Source organism: Podarcis tiliguerta, assembly GCF_965153285.1.
Source record: "Podarcis tiliguerta genome assembly, chromosome: 9".
Lineage (NCBI taxonomy): Eukaryota > Metazoa > Chordata > Lepidosauria > Squamata > Lacertidae > Podarcis > Podarcis tiliguerta.
This window is the reverse complement of record NC_139542.1, coordinates 36006652-36029465: the sequence shown is the minus strand read 5'-3', so window position 1 is coordinate 36029465 and position 22814 is coordinate 36006652. Positions and strand designations below refer to the sequence as shown.

Here is a 22814-nt window from a genome sequence, read left to right as displayed (position 1 = left end):
GATCGAAAAGAAGCTTGAAAATGTTTTTGGCTTGTTCCGCTGCCTCCCCTCACTTCCTCAGCTTAACAACACTGTAAACTCTGCACACCCCTGCCCAAGTGTGCAGGCCAACCTTGCACAAAAACAAGTGAGATGCCTGCCCAACCAAGTACAAAACTTAAGTTTGCAACTCCAGACCAGCAAACTTGCAGTACTGGTGGGAAACCACCCCTTGAATTATAATAAATGGGCGGATAAACATTCGGTCATAAATTCCCTGACCCAACTGCTGGGGCAGGCACTTCGCCGCGCAGATATCGCGGACATCACATGGCTGCCTTCTGGACCTTACATGAGACGTATGGTTATTAACTTTAGATCTGCCCATCTCGTTGCAAAGATTCTAAAACTAAGAAACCATACAAGGAAATGGCACATTTATTTCACAAGGGTATTCACTAACCTGACCCGTACACCACTACGCACCAGGACAGGTGCTGTCTGTGACGATGCTGGGCCTGTGCGCCACAAAGAACAAATAGACAGGGGAATGGAGCCGGGGACCCCAAATAAGGGCAAATCTATTACCCCACAGGGAGTGGCAAGCCTGCCCGCAAATGACTTAATTGATTTCCTACACCCCCCGCTTGGTACCTTGGCCTCTACGTGCAACGAGCCTGACATTGGACTACCCAAGCAAGACCAGTCTGAAATGCTCTCGACCTCATATGCCTCGATGCCGGAACTGGAGGCTTCCATTATTCCAAGCCCAATACGCAACCAAGATCCACAGCTTTTGTCAATTTTTGACCCACTAACAGTACCGACGCAAGATACAGCTGTTGACCTGCTACCTGTACAGACTATACGGGTCGGCAAAACCCTTGCTCTCCAAAAACCTGCTGAACATCATATCGGCAACGATGCCATCGAAGATCCTCTGGGACATATCAACCAACTGGCCCCTCGGTTAAAGCCATCACACTTACCTAGGGTCCAGCGACCTCAAACCTGGAACCACCAAGCAGGGCAGAAAGAGGAGGAGCCCAACTTAGGAGCCTCAAACCACCGGAAAAGAGATTGACTGCCACTATTTCCACCATCACCCTATTTCCACATTCTATCTTGGAATGTGGCGGGATGGCTATCTAAGCAGGGCGATGTCGACCTTCTGGATTTCCTTACAAAATTTCAGATCATATGTCTACAGGAGACGTGGTGTTTAGATCTCCATGCCCCTTCTCTACAGGGATACGAAGCCTTTGTTACCCCCGCGTTAAAATCAAATACCCGAGGCCGACCTAGTGGTGGTTTAGTCACTTTTATATCCACTAAGCTAAAGTGCAAGGCCCGGCAACAGCAGTGGGTGAAAAGTAACAATTTACAAATCTTACTTGTTTCTAGCAGGGAAGGAGGAGATTTTCTCTGCTTTAATTTATATATCCCTCCCATAGGCTCCCCTCCCCATTCGTTACAAATCTGGGAAGATTTAGAGCTATGTTTGGAGAAGGCTGAATTAGAACTCCCTGGCATGGATATCCTGCTGGCAGGTGATTTCAACGCTAGGATAGGAAATAACATTAATACGTACTGCTCTAAATCTCAGTTCCTGCCAGAGGCAGATTGGTTTATTCCCTGGTCCTCTGACGACAAGGTCTTGAATAAGGCAGGCATTACATTAATGGAGACTGCCTTCAAACATAATTTGTATAATTTGCATGGTACTCATATGGACAGGTCAGGGGGTTTCTTTTCTTTTCTTGGGCCTAGAGGTGCAATTAACTAGCACTTTTACTCCTCATGGTTTTTCCAAAGGTGAACCCAACTTTCATGGCCAAACGTGATGTGATGTTTCTTTAAAACAGCAGCTCTGTAGGGAGCTAATCTGATTTGGGACTGTGGCATAGAGGGGATGGGGGCTTTAACCATTTGCAGTGCTGTGTTCCTGATCCACATTGTACCCCCTGCCCAGCAGAGCTGGCCCAATACATTTTGGCACTTGTGGCAAACTCACAAAATGGCGCTCTCCCACCAGGGAAGAAAGGGTCTGTGAAGATCTGTGGCTGTAATTAATAATAATATTGAGATGAAGGTACATCAGTTAATAAAACCTTTTACATGTTGAAATATTTTGATCCACTTGGGGGAGAAATATTCTGGTTGCTCATGTCTCTATTGTACTTCAGCATTTATGTATATCATGGACTTTGGAAAACCTGTCTTTAAAAAGGTGTATTATTAGCTGTAGTATTCCACTCTCTGCCCTTAGAATGCAAAGCGAGCTCTTCAAAATTTACTATAATTTCTCAAGTTATTTTTGTACCAGTTTCTCTGGCAGCTAACCAGGTTTGCTCAGTAGCCTAACCAAATCCATCCTAGATTAATTCTGCTTCCCTAGAACTATTACTGGGGCTATGCTGCTGCAGGCCAGGTGGGAACACGTTTTATGCAATATTCAGAGGTTGAATAATAAGTAAAGGAGTCCAGGGCAGACTGAGAGTGATATAAGCAGTGGCTCATGACAATCATATATTCATCATTATTATGCATTGTTCTTTAAATGGGAGGAAAACTTTTAAGATTATTTTAGATTTGAAAAGTTTGAGAAGGTAAAGGTACAGGAGAGGCTGCCCACTTTTATATCTCTGCATTGCTTTGCAAACCGTAAGCACTCAGAAATAATAAACGATGTTGAGATTTCTATTTCAAATCTGTTTCATCTGCCTCTGGTTGTATTGATGTTTTTCTTCAGCACCCTCCCCCACCCCACTGCTGCAAACACCTGAAGGATGTTCAAGCCCCACACGCCCATTTGTTAAAAGCATCAGCCTTAATTTCTTTGACAGAAGCTTTGTGAAATACAGCGTTTCTCCAAAACAGTTGGAAGAAGTCTTTCTCCGTCCCTTGTTTTGTACTTGGTGATAGCAACTGAGCTCGGCAGCCCTGAGCAGCGAGTCCCTTGGGCCCCAGCTCTCACTTGGAGGGAAGCTGACCGCTTTGACCCAATCCAGATCTGATTCTCAGTTCTGGGGGTGTGGATTGGTATTAGCTTACAGCTCTGGCATGCCATTGTGTGAGTCAGCCTGCACCTTGCCCTCCCGCTAGTGCTATGAATAATAAACTGCGGGGAGAAGTAGCAAGCCAGTGAATGTGATGCTAGTGCAGGATGTTGGCTTCTCATGGCCGCCTCCTCCTCCTCCTCCTGCTCCTTCAGGATATCCAGAATCTGGTGTGGCTGGAAGCTAGGTACATCTGGAATGGGTTGGAGCAAAGAAGCAGAGCGGTAAATGAACAAAGAGGACCTAAGCCTACCCCACCCTGGAGTAAAGAAGCTTAGGTCACTAGAGGGGAGGGCATATCGCTGTGGTGGGAAAGTGGAGCAGGGGAAACAGAATCAAATGTTTGTTTAAGGATTGAGAAGATCGGCCCAGCCCTCCTGCCTTGCCAGCATTTATGTGCAGCACAGTAGAACTTAACTGTAACCTCTCATTATCTTTCCATTATATATCGCATTAGGCTTTGGCAGTGAAGACAACCTAAGCCAGTGGCCTTCCTGATTTGTGGTTTCTACTTGGCTTACCTTACTCAGTTGAAATTTATTTTGTTTTGTTAATGGCCAATGACAGAGCAGGCCTCCAAAGCAGAGCTGCTCTGGCTGAGAGTCAATATATAAACATGCTGTATTGCTGTGGGTTCTGGAAAACACAGTTGAGCAAATCATTTAAAGCACATATTAGGTCTTGACAAAGGCGATAAGGGACATTTTCCTCTTTTTTATCAAGCCATTATTGCCTAGCAGGGCTTCGGTGTCTAGGGTCTCCATGCTTCATGGTGCTGGAGGCCTCTGTCTCTGTGAGGTGGGGGATTAGTCCCCCCAACCCCTCAATATCCCTCCTGCTTCGGGGGTTGTTTATAGCCATATAGGATGATGAAGAAAAGTGACACCCAGCATATTGATGAGGATGGCAAACTGCATGTCTGCTACCCTCCTGAAGAGAGACAGAGGGGGATCAGCCCATCACTTCTGCTTTGCATGTAGACGGCCCTTGCAGACTGTAGAAAACCAGAGTCAGCCTGGGCTGCAGGAACCAACAGCCTGTCCAGGACAAAGCACCACACCCACTGCTGTACCTGCACCCAGGAAGGACCTCCTCCACTCCCACCAGCTGGCAGCAAGGACCGTTAGTGATGCTCACAATTTATGTAAGGTATTTCATAGAATCATCTATTAGCTTTATACCCTCCAAGGGGCTCAGTGTACATGGTCCCCTTCCATTATATCTTGTAAAGTAACTTTGGCTTGGAGATAGTGTCTGGCTCAAGGTCACCACATGAGCGTCATAGCTGAGTGAGGATTTGAACCTGCGTCTCCCCAGGTCTAGTCAAAACAACTGAACCACTACACCACATGGCTCTCTAAGCCATTGCCTTGTATTGTTCCCAGTGTTTATTGTCTAGATCAAAGCTCGGTTCGTAGCCACCTTGTTTATTTATTACACTTGCATCATCCTCCAGGCCTTTTCAAAATCAGGTACTGTTGGTGACATCCTTCCAACCTGATCCTAACTATTTCTACTTGTAGGAAAGGCTCATTGGGTTGCATCCAACAAAAGTTATACTCTAGAGTTGGACCCTTTGAAATTAATGGACCCAAGTTAGTTGTGTAGGAATAAAAATGGGCACAACCCATTGACAATTATGCCCCATTTCCCCATTACAGTTAGTATTCCAATTAGCAGCTGAATTTTATGCACAGTTTACATTTATGTTTTGCAATAGACTTTCTGTTTTCCCTGAAAGGTTTCATAAGAAGCTTAGCCACTATGTTTCCATGACATTTCAAAGTCACCTGAAGGTATATAATGCAGCCACCTTGCTGAAGCTAAGGAGGTCTGGGACTGGGAAGTGGCTGGAGACCCAGATAGATAGATAGACAGACAGACAGACAGATATAGATATAGATATAGATATAGATATAGATATAGATATAGATATAGATATAGATATAGATATAGATATAGATATAGATATATAGATAGATGATAGATAGATGATAGATAGATAGATAGATAGATAGATAGATAGATAGATGATAGATAGATAGATAGATAGAAAAAAATTGTCCGGTAGCACCTTAGAGACCAACTAAGCTTGTTCTTGGTATAAGCTTTTGTGTGCATGCACACTTCTTCAGATACATGCATGCACATGAAAACTTATACAGTACCAAGAAAAAACTTAGTTGGTCTCTAAAGTGCTACTGGGCATTTTTTAAATGTTTTAAAAAATATTTTGACTGCATCAGACCAACACAGCTACCTACCTGAAGACAGATAGATAGATAGCCTTGTGCTCCTGGGAAGAAGGGTGGGATTTAAGTGTAATAAACTAATGAATAAACCCTGAGCTAATCTTGAAAATGGGCATTTGGAAGAGTCAAGACTTCTCACAAAAGGTGTAAGCCACTTTGGAAGTTTCTGCTGATGAACGTTACTGTATAGCACAGGAGTGGGGAATCTGTAGCTGCCCAGATCTTGCACGACTACAGCTCCTATCATCTGTGACCATGGACTATGTTGGCTGGGGTTGATGGCAGTTGGAATCCAACATCTGGAAGGTTGCAGGTTCCCCATCATGGGCAGTCTTCAGGAATGTGTGATAAATTATACCTGAAAACTGGTGTGTGTGTGTAAGTGTAAGGAAATAATGCAGAGGTTCAGGAAAGGATACAGGGAAAGGGTAACTAACAACATCTGGAATCTGACTGGAAAGAAGGAATAACTGAAAGTGCAACTCGTAAGGGAAAACAGAATGCAGATTGCAACCAATTAGCAAAGATCAAAAGTTCCCGTGGAAAGATGCTGCGGTTGAAAGCAGCATAAAGTATTACAAAAGACAAACGTAGTTGTTTCTTCTTACTTGGAAAGCTTTATTGGAGCTTCCTCTCACACTGAAGATCTTCATATTTAGCTCAGCTTGATATTTGGGCTGCAGCAAATCCACTGAAGTCAGAGGCATGGTTTCCAAGTGGCAGGGCAAAATAAATAGCAACTTGCGTGGCTCTGCATTCAGAGCTTGTATTAACATTTCACAGACTTCTTTCCCAACCCACACAGCAAAAGGCTCATGATTTCATTATTATCTTAGGAAAGGCAGCCACACAACTATCTTGTGTAATTTGCCACAACGTATCATTGGCTATATATGTTACACTGCATTGGTGCTCATAAATCATGTTATCATCACCTTTTCCGGTCACATGGAGCCAATCATAACTGCCACTCTCCATTTCATGCAGAAGGCAAACTTCAAAGCAACCCTGGGACACCTCCAGCATCAATTTTTCTGTCTCAATCCATGGACTACAGCCCAACGCCTTCTCTTTCGGAGAAGCCTTGTGCCACCACTGAAAGACCATCTGACGAGGAAGCATTGTGAAATATCTGACATCTCCAGAAAGGCTTTGTGTCTGCCCTGTAATAGGTTGCAGGGGTGGGGAGGAGTCACTCCAGCTTGGAAATGTAGGACTTTCCTGACCATTGTACCAGATTCTTTTCTCTCCCCTTTATTCTTCTCCCTAAGTCATCCATTGGTCTTGTGGGCCACAACTGTGCAGCGAAAAAACCCTATAGGCCTACAGGGAAACTTAAATGCAAACTACAGCTGCTCATTGAGTCGAGGTTTTTAGTTGATTACCTAATCAATTTTCAGACAAATTATTAATCCATAAAACTTAAATAAATGTGTATATTACCAACACCTCAAAACTGGTACCTCTTAGGAATATTGAAGGAAGCTCAAGGTGACTTACATTTTAATAATCACAATTTTAATAAAAACAAAACACCATCTGGATATTTTTCCTTTGCATTTCCTGCCTTAGTAATGGTCCAAACATAGTTTTAAAGATATAAAATATGCCCTTCAACAATTAAAACCTTCCCCTACCAACCTCTCACTGTTCACTCACATTCTCTAGCGCTACAATGAAGATCTTGTACAATTAAACAATGCCATTCACTCTTGAAGGCTAACCTTGTCCACTTTTGGAAAATGGGGGAATAGAGTATCTCCCTGCAGGTGGGTAGTCAAAACCTGTGGTTTTGCCACAGGAGGAGCCATCAATCTAGAAACACCCTTAAAATCTCTAAATCATATGACAGCTGCTTGGATTACAAATGTGGGGATTGCTTTATTTGCTTGGTGTGTGTGTGTGTGTGCGCGCGCGCGTGTGTGTGTGTGTGTGAGAGAGAGAGAGAGAGATTCCACTCATGCAACAGAACTTCCCCTTGCTTTCCAATCCAGGCACCCCCACAAACATCTGCTCTGGAGAGTCCCCCAGTCCTCTGCAACAGATTTTGAAGGTGTGTGGGGAAATACAGGGGAAAGCAGAAGAGGGGAAATTCCATTGCGCAAGTAGGTTGCATGAGTGGAACAGCTGCACTAGAATACAACCCATTTTGGAAGTATTTTCAACCCTGACAAAGTGCAACAACATCCGTGTTACATTGTAATAATCACTACCCTCTGGAAACTTACAGCATTGTATGACCATGAACCACTGGTGAGCCACTTCTTCTTCTTCTTCTTCTTATTCCACACATCTGACAGGGTTGACCCAGCCACTCTTGGTGGCTTCTAACTCTAACAAATTATTAAAGCACAGTAAAACATCAAACATGAAAAACTTCCCTATATAGGGAATACTGATGTTCTGTTTGTTCTGCTATATGGTTAATATGACAAAGAATGGTCATGTTGGATGAAACTCATTTTCTATAATTCTGTTTGCACCATGCACATAACAGGCATGTATCAAGTTCTCGAAAATAAAATAAAATGATGCTGAGCTGTTTTACTCATCAGTAATACATAAAAATGATCAAGTTACTTTTGTTGCATCACTGACAAAGCAGCTGCCTGCAAGGAGCGGATCTTTGAAGGGAACATCCTGACATTCTTCCTCTCTTCTGTTCTGCCCATTTGAAAAACTTGCTGTGGTTCACCCTTCTTGCTCCTCTTCATGCTCCAAGCGCATGCAGCGCAGCTGTTTCTACAGCTTCATCGCTTCTTAGGTGTTGTTGTTTAGCCGTTTCTCTTGCCTTCCTCAATGCCTCTTTCATTGAGACACAGAGAGATTGTCAGGAAGAGCAATATTGGAAAGCCATTATACGCGGTTTCTGCCAACAACTAGACCAAAAAAAATGCTATAGTTCATTTAACTTATTCAGATGTTATCTGTATCCCATCCTCAAATGCTACTTAGCAATGTAGAGAGAGAATAATTTGCAGAGAGCTGAATTTTAGCTTTAAAAAAATTAAATTTGTTTGATTCTGTGAAGATAAGCCTTTATTTCTGGATGGCAGATTCTTGACATTTGAGTTGTTGTTATTGTGTGTGTGTGTGTGTGTGTGTGTGTGTGGTTTTTACGAACAGCATTTGTTTTTTAAACTGGACTTCTATTGGACAACTTGTTTGGCTTATTTGTGTATTGCAGTTTATTTGTGGGGCATATCAGCATACATTTGCAATCACCACATGGACAAAATATCGGATGAGTTTAAAGTAGAGTTAAAAAAGGATGTTGACAAGACTAGTGAAATTAAGCCAGGTGGAGGAGTCAGCTCTGCATGTTCAAATTTCACTTTGACAGGTCATCAGGAGGTGATTTTACATTAGTCTTATGAATGTAACATCACATAAGTTCATTTGCTGTCCGGGAAGAGGGAATCAACCCTGAGGGTCATCTAGTCCAACCTGCTGCAATGCAGGAATTTGCAGCTGTCCCATACAAGAATCAAACCTGCAACCTTGGTATTATCATAGGGGGAGCATTGGAACAGGCTGATGCTCACCCCCATGTCTCCTATGCATGTTGTGATCCCTGTCATAGCTCAATGGTAGAGCACATTGTGACTCAACAGGGCTAGAGTGACATCAGGCATTACTATGTTAGGACAGAAGAAATGCTAGCCAGGATCCGTGAAATGGTGAATGCCAATCTTCATCAAGATCAGACGATTTTCCTTTGTCAAAAGTAACATGCAGAGTGACCCTCCTTTGTTGTAACTTGGATTTTACTGAATTAGTGCTTTTCAGTCCAACCCTAACCATGTAAGTAAGTCAGAAGAAAGTCCTGTTGAATTAAAGGGGGGCAGGGTTACTCTCAGGTAAGTGGAGGTAGGATTGCAGGCTCATCATCCCAATCTATTTTCACTCAAATAATAAAAACAGATGAATTGTTTATTGAGTATCCATCTTGATTTATGTGGAAGGTATACAGCAAGGAGTATTCATTCCGATTTCATTGCAATTTGGATGATGGTTGTACATCTGTCCATGAATCAGTTGTTTATCCCACATCTACTTGTGCACTTCACTGTCACTTTCCTAACCACATTTTTTTTTTTTAAAAAAAAAGTGAATTTGTTGTTCCAGAGCAGTTTAATCGACTTTAATTGTGCAAATCTGAATTTCCATCATGTGATTGAATCCCTCCTGGAAAATACTGACATTCTGAAGGTGACTAACAACAACAAACAGCCAAACAGCAAGAGAGAGGTTAGGCTGAGATAGTGATCTGCCAAAAAGGCACCCAGGGAGCTTTTGTGGCTGTGGAGAACAAAGCCCAGGCCCCCTGCATTCAAATTTTAGCTCATTGAAATAATATTTAGAAGCACAGAGATGTCTGTGCATAAACCAACTTCCTAAAGAGATTTTAAGCATTAAGTATAATGCTGTTGGGTTCAATTCAAAGCCAGATAATGGCTTTGAAATGCAGAATATTCAGCAGTCAGATGCAAAAAGAGCCAACAGATGGAAAAATGAAATGTGCTCTCAATCTGCTTGGGAAGTTTGACTTGTCTGTAGATGTAGATGTTGATGAGAGATCTCAGGATTAAGTTACCTTAAAGAAGTGAATGGGTGGTCTTAACAAAAATTAATATTTGAGATAAAAATCAAAGTGGAAGGGTACAGAGAGAGGGATAAATTGTTAACCTCTCTGTTTAGACAGGGATTCAGTTTCAGTAGAAACTCATTTTTTAAAAACATGACAGCTTTGGCTTTCTTAGCAGGGAAATAGTTTGTGGGCAGAGGTATGACAAACTTCCACAGCTGCTCAGAAAACATTTTTTGGTTCACCTGAGGTTTTGCATTTAACTTGATGTGAAATGGTAAAGGACAGCTGTATGTATGCATGCAAGCAAGGGGTAAATAGCTTTTTTTAAAAAAATGTTAATTTATTTTAACCAGAAGAGTAATAACGCAATTTAGTTGTGTTCTGAGAAACCCATTAAAAGATTTTCCAGAGGGATAGTCATGTTGGTCTGTTGTAGCAAAAAGTGCCAAGACCTTAAAGTCCTAAGAAACCTGTTATGGCATATGTTTTATGGACCACTGGAATCTCTACTTCATCAGATGTATGAAGTGCAATCTTCAATTGGAAATCAAATACATTGTAAAAATGGGGAGGTTGGCATTAAATGGCAATGAAATGCAAAAAAATACAGTCAGTGGTGATTCAACTGGATCTTGAATGCATGCAGTAGAAGCATAGTGGGAGTAATAGATGCTTAACAGAAATAGGATCTGAGTGCAAAAGCAATTCCAAGCAGCTGGTATCCAGAGGCATATTGCCTCCAACAGAGGAGGTAGAGCATAGCTGATTATAAACTGATTGTAATTTTTGTTTCTATGGTGCAGTTGTGCATTAAATGTATGGAAACTTGCAGTCAAACCTAACAATGCTAGTTAGTATATGAAGGGGTTAAGGACCACAGAGTTCTAAATTGCTAGAGGGTCACATCCCCCCTCTTCTCCTGACTGTGACCTTGGATTAAGTAAGTAAAGCATTTTTTAATTTACTTCAGTGTGGCCTATTTCATTGCATGTGAGTAGAAGGCGGCCAGCTGCCTCAAGCAGCTGGAATGGAATTAAAAGAAGGTTTAATAGTCTATGCCTATGCTTCTTTAATCTGCCTAACAATAGGATTTAAACTGCTACCAGGACTCTTTATGTGATAGCTCTGTGTTTTTAGAAACGGGCACCAGCCATTTCCCCTTTGTTAGTTAACCCACAGACACACGTGGGTCCATAGAGGATTTAATATAATTAATATATCTTCTTACCAATACCCATCATAATGCATTAGCCCTCCTTTTTAGAATGATAGGCAAAGTCCCACAGTTATGATGGGACTGCATCACATCAGAATTCAGGTAGGAGACTGTATTCTAGAGCTCATACAGTCACATGAGAGGGTTATATATTATACCTGCCTTGTATGCTTACATTAGTTCTAAGGTTGGATTAACATGTTTATTTTACCAATGGTAACATTTGTACTCGACAAAATTCCATTGTTTTGTTTTGGGTTTTTTTTTGCACTGGTTCCATTTCATACAAATGCCCCCCGTCATGCTTCACCCATAGTCTGATGTGGCATAATCCTACATTAACAGCCATGAGCCTTATACCATCTTAAAGACTAACATTTATTATTTGCATTGACTTTTAAATTCCACGTGTCTTCCAAGAACTCAAGGCAGTGCCCAGTTTTATTTTGGCACAAGTTTTTATGGACTGGAATCCACTCTAGCGCTCCTACAATATGATCATCAGTTTATATAGATCAGGCCTAAAACTTCTACACCAATCACTGTTATTTCCATTTTTAAGGCTGAGGAGATGGAGGAATTCGTCAAGGCAAAACAAAGCAGGCCTAAAGCCAAGATCCTGCCAACTGGACCATACTAGCCTAATTGGAACAAAACATTGAAAGGGTTGCAAGACCCTTGGCAAAAGGAGGCATGACATTTCCCTTCTCCTTCCATCCAACTGAATTTTTCTGGAGTGATGTCCAGTTCCCAGTCCCCACCCAGGCAGCATTGCATGAGGTAAGGGAGCCCTCCATGTAGCCCCACCACTGGGTGCTGCGTTACGCTTTCCCTGCTTGGAAGTCTCTCATAACTACCTCACACCTGGCTATATTTCAAAGATTAATGAGCAGCATCTTGTCAGGTTTAATATATCACCCTGCTTAAGTTTACTTTGACGATGTAATCATAAATTCCCTGACTTGTGGACTACTCCTTCAGGATTTGCATGCAAATTCTAAGGAGAAAGGAGGGAAAATACAGAAAGGATCATAAAATAGAATAAGTGCCAGTTTGGAGAAAAGGAACTGTTATTTTTATTAATTTTTTTTAAATGTTGGGTTTTCTCTCTCAAGGATTACATGCAGACTAAACAGAGTTGAAGCCATAAAAATTTAAAGACACCAGAAAACATAATAAAAATAAAATCCTTTTTAGGTATGAGGAAAATTTATACCCAATTATACCACCCAAGCAGAGCTGTTAATTAACCTAATGAGAAAATATGTTCCATTTCCATGCTCCAAAAGCATCTGATCCTTCTCAAAGCAACATTTATTCATTATGCTGAAGACACATCCCAAAAATGGTACCTAGAAGCAAGTTCTCAGGCAAAACAGAGAGGACAAAAGAAAATTCCCTGTTAATGATATGTGTAAAACACTAACAGGTAAAGCTAATCTCTTTGCAGCTATGGAAGCCTCAATTAAACTCATAGCATAGAACATAGGACTGCTGAAGAAGTCTTTTCTGTTGATTTCTATGAAAAGTGATGGTGTAAGGTCAATGTGACTCCTCTGCATTGGACTATGTTCTGTGTGTGTTGTTGGAGCTCCCAAAGCAAATAGTTGATCTCACCCATACAACATTATTATTGATGCTAGCTTTCAGATATATCTTCCTTGTAAAAAAACAAGGTGCAACATTTGAAATGAATGTGTGGAATATCCATGTATGGCGATGTGATGAACCTACTAATAAAGAAGAAGAACTCATGGCTAGTGCTCTTGTAAAATTCACCATCCGACATACTGGTTAAGATAAACCCATGGGACAATGCTTACATTGCGAGTCCTTAAATTATCACAATGTGACAAGCTTCACATCATTCAAACAATGCCTTAGTCAATGCCTGGGATTGGCACTATGTGACCCTAGGTACTCTGATGCTACAGCAGACGGAAGGAATCTTCACCTTGGATCACTTTGGGAAATGGTAGAATATTGGCCTTGCATAAAGAAGGTCCTGGGTGCAATTCCCAATATCTCTATGTAGGGCTGGGAATACACCCAATCCGAAACCCTGCTGCCAGTCCGTGTTGATACTGAGCTAGATAGACCAATAGTCCAGCTCAGTATAAGGCAAACTTTTCATAAAGCAAAGGAAATATGGAAGGAGGCAGGTGAGAGCCACACAAGGGAGAACTTACATTCATCACATTACATTTTTGTAGAGTGGTAGCTGTATCTACAGCAGGATTAACATCGAAGAGTCTTGATCTTCATGGACCACAGTCCACTTCCTTAGCTGTTGCAGAGAATATGCATCTGCTGCACTGCTGCTGCTGCTGCTGCTCCTTTTCTCCTCACTGCTAACATGGCAGTGATGCTGCCAATCGTTTCCCGGAGATGGTGCTCCACTTTTCACTGGTAGGCTGTGCCTTCAAGCAGGTTCCTCCTAACTTTTGGGTACTTGCCTGCTTTAGGTGGCAGTTAAAGGAGAAGGGACAAGAGGACTGGTGGTGAAACAGAGTGGGAAGGCTGTGCAATGTCCGCAGCTTGTTTTCTGGGATGGTTCCAATTTTGGGAAAGCCCGGGTAGAGCACCCCCTGGTGTATGCCCTCCTTCTGGTAGTGTTTGTGGCCAGCAGTCGAGTAACACCAGGAAGCTAAGTCTACCCACTATTTAAAATTTCCCCTGGAGTGGGGCAGAGCTGCAGAGCCACCCATCTCTACTGGCATCCCTACAACATACCTGGATGGTAATGGGGCAGGGTGGGTTGGCAAGGTTGGGGCTGTGCAGGTGAACTAGTGGAGCCAAACCAGTTAAGCCTCCTTCTGGCTCATTCATGCAGCTCTAACCTGAACACCATTCTGTCCCATCCCTGTGCCATCCAGATACAGCAATGCTGGTATCAGAAGGGTGATTCTTCAGCTCCGTCCTACCAGAGGGGATACTATAGAGGTTGACACAGGTCCTGCATGTTAGGTGCCCTGGAGTAGTTAAAACCTGTAGGCACTTTTTTGAGGGGGGGAGCCCTGACAGCCGAAAGCTTTTGCCACGTAACCTCACAAATATCATTCATACCATATACGTGGTTCATCAAAGTAAGCAATGTTTTACAGACTTTAATTAGCAAATATATAAATGTCAGTTTGAACAGTAAAGTGGAGACATTTAAAGCCAAAGAAACAGAAGAAATGAGAGCAGCATGTTGATTCCTGAATCTTTAAGTTAGATACCCACCTCCAATTAGATCCCCTAAGTCAGTAGCTGTCATAACAGTGCAATTGATGGAGCTAATGTTAGTGTTAGCTTGAGCTGGTGGCATATGCCCAGATATGGTTACAGTCCTCCTGGCCTTCCTTTTTTGCAGTCCTAAATGTATTTGAGCTGCTGGATCCCTGTAAACGTCAATGAAACTTCACTGGCACAAGTGCATTTGTGATCACAGCCAGGATAAGCAATTGGTGTTTTTGAATTGCAAGATGACACAGTTCATAAATAACTCTCAGGGTGGGTCTGACCTCACAGTAATCCACCAGCATTCAAGGGATGCATGAGTCCCAATGTGCTGAACTACATTTTCTCTCACTTTTGTAAATTTCAGACTTTATTGAATATAAATGTAACATGTTATACTTCTTTATTTTTTTAAATCCATTTCCTTTCCTCCTGAGTAATGGAGCCATCAAAGCCTTCTGTGACCATTACAAACTGCAGCTGCAGCAATAATATTACGTTTCCTAGCAGGTGTAATCTCCACCCATTCGTTTGTAATATTGTGAGGAGGTGGGGTCCCAAATGCAAATCCTTTGATTCCAAGCTGATCAGGTGACTCCACCCTTCCTGGCAACTGGCGATGAGCGTCCAGACAGCATAACACCTGAAACGCTCCCATGAGACAGATTGGTTTTTTTTACAAAAAATCCTAAATACAATTCTACTGAAAAAGAAAAATATAACCCAGATGTTGTTTGGAGGTGTTGATGGAATGAAAGACTCATTATTCCAAATGGACACCATCCTGAAATCACATCCTGGCACGTCTCTCATTTCAATGAGATTACTTAAAGGCAGTGGCTTGCAGGATGGAGGCCAGCTGAGCATTCCCAGGACTTGAGGTAAAACCCATGTGCAAAGTTCTTCAAAACAAAAATGAAAGGTCAGGTGCATATTAATTACAAGACGTATAAATATGTCAGCAGGTTTTTGTAACTTCTTAATAAATCACCAAAGCAAGCAAAGCCAGCTCATGATGGCAGGACCATATGCTGAGTAATTAGGGCCTGAGCCTTACGGAGTTCTTTTCTGTGCAACAGAGCCTATCAAGTGTAACACATTTTTTTTTTTTGGTCCTCCCTCTGATATTATAATAACCAGGCGCAACTGGATGGAAGCAGAGGTGCACCTCTCTCCATAACCATGGTGGAAAAGCTGCAGCTGTCATGCAGCTGCTATGGGCACAGCCAGGAAAAATAAAACACTGCAACAGAAGGGAAAGGGGTACCTGATTTGTGCCAGCTCAGGCTCTTGCCTGCTTAGCTTAGCTTGGCCTTATTTGTCATGGGTAGCAGCAATTCAGGGTCACATGTAGAATCTTTCATATTGCCTGCTACCTGATCCTTTTAGCTGGAGGAGCCAGGGATTAAAGCTGGGACCTTCTGTCTGCAGATCATGTGATCCACCACTGAGCTACAGCTGACTATAGCAAAAGTTGGTTGCAATGTGCTTTCATTGAGTCAGCAGCATGTGGGTTAATTACATTAAGGCTGGGGTCCTGTGCACACTTACCTAAGCGTCAATACCACTGAATTCAATGGGAATTACCTCTGAGTAGACGTGCCTAGGCTGCTGTTGCTAAATCCCATTTCACTGCTTTTTATTTTCTTGCATTTATATCCCACTTTTCTCCCAACATGGAACCCAAGGTGGCATACCTGTTCCCAGGTAGTCTTCCATTTGAGCACTGACCAGGCCCAGATCTGCTTAGTTTGAAACATGGGACTAATAACTGGGCTTCAGTTGCAACCCTAGGCAAATGTACTGAATTTCATCCTTCTCCTTCAAGAGTCATCCCCCCAACCAAAAAAATTCTAAATGTATTTTGTGGAGTGGGGAGGGATATAGCAGACATACTTGGAGAGATTAAAAAGTAGATGTTTTATTGTTATATAAGCAAGCAGACAATGTTTGAAAAGTTGAAGGAGAAATACAAATATGTAATATACTAAACTTCATTAACAATATGTAGGCTTTGTTGTGTAGCATTGGAAACCAAGACTTCAGCTATGGCTCCTTTTTTCCTTGTTCAAACACACGTCTCCCATGTTTTAGCTGATAACATTATGATGTCTATATACACTAGTGTGATAAAGATATGCTACATATAGAATGAGGATATCTATAATCATGTGTGATCTGAAATCAGTGTTAGAGCTGCACTTATTTTAAAATAATTGAAAACTTTTAAATCGTAAAAATGCCATAAAAAGCCATCCCTTACTCCTTGTAAATGCAATCCTGCAAATTATCATGTTACAGGGAAGTTGTGCTGAGCAAGATCTGCAGGCTTGGTACAGGAATGGACCTATGAACATCACTGCTTGTTACTCCAGAGGCATGGGAACAGATATAGGATTGCCGCCTTCATTTGTTCAGACCTCCTCCTAACTGGACTAGCCACATATCTCTGCATGTATCCTGTTGTACTGGTGCTTTGTTTTCAAAACAGTAAGAGTTACTCTTTGTTCTGCTTGACAGATTAATCATTAGGCTAGGAATGCTAAAGAGCTGAAACCAAGAAAAGCAGAGCCCTGTTTTAGTGTGATGAAGAACATAAGAGGAGTCTGCTGGATCAGACCAAAGGCCCATCTAGTTCAGCATCCTGTTTCCGCAGCGGCCAACCAGTTGCTTGTGGGAAATTACTAAGCAGGATTTGAGCACAATAACACTCTCCTCTCCTGTGGTTCCCAGCAACTGGTATTCCGAAGCATTACTGCCTCCGAACATAAGGGAACCTCAGCCTTGCTGTTTCCTTAACATTCCACACAGATGACGCTGTCTTGTGATAAGGAATGATGAGGAAAACCAAAACACTGCATTGTCTAGCTTATCACAAAGGGCAGAACCACTGCTCTCTGTATGCCATTATAGGTGCCAGTTGAGAGTGGGGCAGGAATGGGTTTTGTTTTGCTCTTGTCTACATGATTTCCTCACTATGCAGTCAGGTACTGAAGGGCATAAGCACCAGAGAGGCGTGGAGTGAGACCCAGATAATTTATCCACCCAGCACAGGACCAGCATATTCAGACCCTGCTATTATGAAGTGTACTGACATCATCCCACCCAGCATCAGTGTAGGAAGCTGAGCCCTGAAAATCTAGCATGCTTGGAACGTAAGGGTTCAGCAGCCCTCTGCAGTTCTGGACACAGTTATTTTGAGCAGTCATAGATAAAGGAAATAAATGGAAATAGAGTTGCCCATGTTTTGCTTACCAGTACTTAATTCTATGATAATTCCATTGATAGCCTGGGCCTTTCTACGTCCATAGATTTCTCTTACCTTTGACTGTACCAACTGATCTCTGCACCTTCAGTGGTACAACTTTAGCCCTTAAGGCTGCAACCCTGTCCCCAATTATCTAGGAATATGGAACATGGTGCGATATAAATCCCAGACAACATACATAGACATGCCCCAAATTTCATGCAGTTCCTTTAACGTGGACTTTGTTGAGTGCCAGTCTGTGGCTTTTGGCCTAATCGTATGCCCTGGACATGCAACATAATAGTCAGCTGACGGAAGAAAATATACAGGCCTGCTATAACTAATTAGAGAATAGCTTAATGATGGCACCTTAATATCACAAGAACTGTGACATTTCTGTCACATATCCAGGCTCTCAAGAGTCATGTAATGGCAGACCAGTGGGTCTACACACAAATATTAGCTTGTCACTGATTAATGGTTGCTATAGTTATTTATACATGATTAGTTAAATATTTTTCATAAGAGCTTTCTTGTTTGCATTGTTCTTTAAAGGTGAGAGATAAAATTATTGAAATCCATTCAACTTCGTAAGTAGATATACGCATATGCAGAGTTTTTTACGCACGAGAGCACTTTCTACCTCAAAATATCATTGCTGTGGAAACAAAGACAATATTTCAAAAAAACCTCATTAGAATTGCAGACCAGGAGAGGCTGATGAAAGAAAAGCTTGAGCCCAAGTACAAAAGTCATATGCTCTTCTTTGAGCCTATTAACTGATTGCCCCACCGACCTTAATTTTTACTGGGGGCAAAAGTTTCATTGTAAACTTCATTTTTAGGGTCGCATTGTGAGTTGCCATGGTGTGAGCTTAATTAGCAATGAAATTGTCACAGAAATAATTTACATATTTTTGCATGCCATTACTCAAGGTAATTACTATATTCTGCTAAGCCTCTTTTTAAGGCTTAAAGGGCAGTTTTTAGAAATAAGGCTTGAAGTCATCCACTGACTTCTTCAATAATTGTGGTGCTTTTCATAAATATGCAGCTTAGTTTTTCAGTGAATTTACTGAAAACAATTTATTTCCATCAGGGAGTTCTCATGCTATATTATACACTTGTAGGAGACATTCACAGAAACACATCCCTTTCCATATTATTCCAATTCAATATTTTAATTGTGTAGTTTGGGCTGTTTCAATTGCTACTCCAGTTCAATATTATAAAACAGACTTTGTGTCATTGCCACTTGCACTGCAATTAGTTATTGCAAATTGGCAAGAGGTTTTTTGTGTTTTTTTGTATAATCACTAACAAAATAATGCCATGATTTCAGTTATTATATATCCCTGTGTTTTTTTATGAACCAACGTGTGTGGTTGACATATTTACTCACTTCAAGATTTTAACCTTCTATAAGAATGCAGCCTTGAGCTCTTGTTACCACAGTTTACCTTCTATTGTTTAAATTGCTTGAAAAACATAGGAACCAAACATATTTGCTTGTCATAGATGAAGTTTTGCTAGCTATGAAAAAAACCCTCTCTTTCTCCCTCACCCAGGTCTGCATGGAAATACCAGCTATTTGAATCATCTAAATGTGAGTTGCTTGTAAACGTTGCAGTAACTTCACTCTTACTTTGGCAAAGCTATGTGAACAGTGTAATGTGTAATAAAACAGCACGATTTGATAGATTTAGACAGCTGCCTCATTCTCTAGAAGTTCACATTTTGTTAATGCCACCCCCACGTTGAATAAAAGAAGATTAGAAGGTAAGGTCAATGTACAAAAATGGTTGCCAGGACATTTTTTTTTAATTGTAAAACTTTTTGTGATGTGATTCAGTAAAAAGACTATAGGGAGAAAGCAATGGAGACAAAGGGCTGCTATTAACCTACAGATGCAGGCTATTGCAGGGTTCATTGCGAGATTTGTCACACTGCTTAGCCAATGACGTGCTAGCAGGACTGGAAGAGACCACCCTTTTCTGGGTAATTTGGTCTCCATGCTCATTTAATCCTGAACCTTCTCTGAATAGAGTGTCAGTTGGATCTACATTGTGCAAAATTATGCATGCACTTTTTAATGCTGCCCCATTGTTCACTAAGCACTCGACCAAGATTTCTCAACCAATTTCCATTTGTCAGGAGGTCACTTGAAACCCAAGAGGAATCATAGGTGGATGGCAAGTGCAGGCGCTGCTTCCTTCTGCTGTCTCTAAAACAGATGTTTGGACACCAACAGCTTACCTATTGCGTTTTGCTTACAAATTGCAGCAGTACTAAAATTTATGAAGAAATATGGCTTGATTTCATTTAGTGACTGAAGAACTCACTCTTATAAATGCGTTCCCTCTCCTACAGATACCATTGTCAAGGAGGCTGGGGATGTTTGGTCAAAGTGTCAGGCTACATTGCTTAAAACATTGCACACTGTTGGTGTAGGAGGAACAGGTGTTTGATGAACTGTGGGACGAAGGGCACCCTTGCTCTTCCCTTCTCTCTGTGTGGGAAGACTTCTCTGCAAAAACAATAGCACAAAGAGAAATTGATATACACCGCAAGTATGAACACACAGACTACAGCACAAGTATTGCAGGAATAAGCATTTTAAATTCTGAGGGTGATCCTATAGTTCCAATATTAATCAATACTTTAACAATTCTGAATACAGCATGTACATCAAATTTATTGATACATTTACAAAAAGGAAACAGCATTATGTTAACTCTCCAAGAAACATTTACATTTTGAACCATATTTGGCAATAATCATAATTTTAATGATTTGTACAAGTGTCCTCTTAACACAGGCAAGACTTTAGCTAAAGTGAGCTCCCATCCAGTGAAGTTCCATTCAATGTGAATTCTGCAATAAATTCATATACCATATAAAAATGGGCCAGTCCTGATATAGTGGAAAGAACTCTATCAACATTTGCAGCGACTGGTTGATTGGCTGCAGCTGTTTCTCCGTCGATTACGAACAAAGGCTGACACAAGGATACATTTCTACATTATGTCCACAACACATTAAAGAGTGTGTTTGCTCTTTCGCTCCCCGTCATTCCAATTAATTTGGAGAAAAATGTAACTTTAGTATTTGACAGGACATGGCAAAGCTGTTCATCTAGATGATGTCTATATTATAAAAAATTAAAATAAAATAATATAAATATGTAACACAAACCCAGTGCCCATTGTTAAATAAGATATTCAGTAAAAAAAATCCAAAAAAACAAAAAACAAAAAAACAGACCTTCTACAATGACTGGTTTTAAAATATGCAGATATAATTTAATTATGAAGAACTTGAAACAGTGTGGAAATTAAGCTGCGATAGCCAGATTTTTGCATCTATGCCAGATAAAGTAGTTAAGTGCATAACAGTCTGTTACATTGATAGAAGTGTAGATTACAATCTTACAATGAATTGCCTATATAAGAATGCATTCAGGAGTTCCGAAACATTGTCTTAAAACGGTGGGGTAGATTCACATGGTCATGTTTTTGATATGGTAACTGCAATTTTAACGTCATAATTTGTTCATTTGAAGATTCCAGTGGATAATAGCTCTTACTACAATACCCTTCTCCCATCCTGGAGAACAGCTTTTAATGGAAGGGGAAAAAATTACCAATGTGTTTATTGTTACATGAATTGGATGGCAATTGGTCATTTGAATCCACCTGCCAAATATATTAACCATGGTTAAAATCAAAATTTAATAATGGCCAACAGTTTCAAAACTCCTTTTCTGATTGCTATACTCAGATAGTTATACACAAAAAATGGTGGGATATCAAATAATTCATATTGACACCATTGGAAATTATTTGTGGTAACAGTGGCATTTCTGTGTAAACTACTTCACATGAGGAAATATAATTTTGGAATTCCACTAGTTATGCAACCAGATGTTTGTGCGTGAATTGTACGTTTTTGCTTCTCTGAAAAGGTAAAAAGGCAGATCTACAAACCCAGTGGAATCACTGGAGTTTCAAAGCAGGACAAGAGTCTTTTGGTGGGGGGAGAGAGAGAGAGAGAAGAGAAGAGAAGATTTGAAAAACAAATGCCCATTGAAAATGTGGTATCCAAATAAGTCCCAGACACTATACAATGTAGCTGGTTAGATCCAGCAAATAGGATGTCATGTCTATGATCTGATCAAGAATACCTGCCCTTGTCACTCTTCGGATGTTTCTATCCACTTGCTCACACTGAAGACCAAGATATCCTTTTTTACACATGCATTTATTTGGTCGTATGCAGACACCCCCGTGTCGACAGGCTGGTTCACATTTTGCTGTAAAAAAAACACACACAAAAAATCTCTTATGTAGAGGCTTTCCCAAGAATCAGGAAAAAAATCCATATGTACAAAATGGGAACTATTTCTCTATCATAATGGCAGCAGTATGGATTTATTTAGTTATTTCCCAAAAAATGAACCATGTGCTTTTGTCTGTTTCTCAGAATATAAAATAGGCCGTGATACATTATGGGATGGGAAAAGAAACTTGGATAAAAATATAACAGAAATATGTAAAAGAATACCTTGCTCATGAAAATATCTCTCTGATTTAGGGAGTCTTCCACATTCTTATCAACTGTTATTCTGCATATGGTCTGCAATTGTATTTTTCTTTGGTAAAGAAATTCCTTGAGCTGCAAGGAATTCTAACCATCAAGAGCTCCATTTTAAAATTAAGTTTTGTTTTTTTTAATAAAAAATATGGCTGTGAAATGTACAAATTAATCTAAAAATGATGTTTTATTTTGCTCCAACTCATTCAGAGTGAGCATTGGGAGGGTCAACAGAGACTCTTGGACAGGGTACATCTTACATCCATAGACACTGTTATAACTCACTAGGAACCCTTCCTGGAGTGCATTGCCCTTAGCTGGCCAGGTGGTGGTGGTCAGAATATCTCCTTTGAACAGAATGACCTTAGGAAATTCCTTCTGGTCTTTGAACAGTATGGTGAGACAGATGACCCTCAAGGAGTCTATGGTTGCATGCTTCAGAGGTTTCCTTGCCTCACTCATTCTCCCCATTTAACCTGTATCGCACTTCCATTTTCTCATCTCCAGGTCTATTTCCACAGCTTAGCTCCTCTTGTATGCCCAGATAAATTGACTGAAGGCATGGAGAAGCATTTGAAGGATGGCAAATGAATGTTTATGTTTGGTGACAGTGTTAGTCCCCAGATGTGTGTCGTTTCATTCCAGTGGTCCCAAAC

At 41.0% G+C, this 22814-nt stretch overlaps 2 protein-coding genes across 7 annotated transcripts in view; one reads left to right on the top strand and one right to left on the bottom strand.

Moving 5' to 3' along the window:
* ANAPC10 (anaphase promoting complex subunit 10) overlaps positions 1–22814 on the top strand; it is a 118737-nt gene that overhangs the window by 40738 nt on the left and 55185 nt on the right. The window contains exon 5 of one of the 2 annotated variants that reach the window (XM_083457642.1): positions 19134–19171. In XM_083457642.1, the coding sequence (XP_083313768.1) occupies positions 19134–19160 (27 nt within the window). In that variant the 3' untranslated portion in view covers positions 19161–19171. Of the gene's footprint in view, positions 1–19133; positions 19176–22814 lie in introns of those variants that run through there. The other variant, XM_083457641.1, reaches the window with a different exon arrangement.
* HHIP (hedgehog interacting protein) overlaps positions 16216–22814 on the bottom strand; it is a 73889-nt gene continuing 67290 nt past the window's right edge. Inside the window, exons 13-14 of one of the 5 annotated variants that reach the window (XM_083457306.1) lie at positions 21749–21877; positions 16216–20092 (exon numbers count right to left, since the gene is read on the bottom strand). In XM_083457306.1, coding sequence (XP_083313432.1) covers positions 19968–20092; positions 21749–21877 — 254 coding nt within the window. In that variant the 3' untranslated portion in view covers positions 16216–19967. Of the gene's footprint in view, positions 20093–20164; positions 21878–22814 lie in introns of those variants that run through there. The other 4 variants (XM_083457307.1, XM_083457309.1, XM_083457310.1 and 1 more) reach the window with 4 other exon arrangements.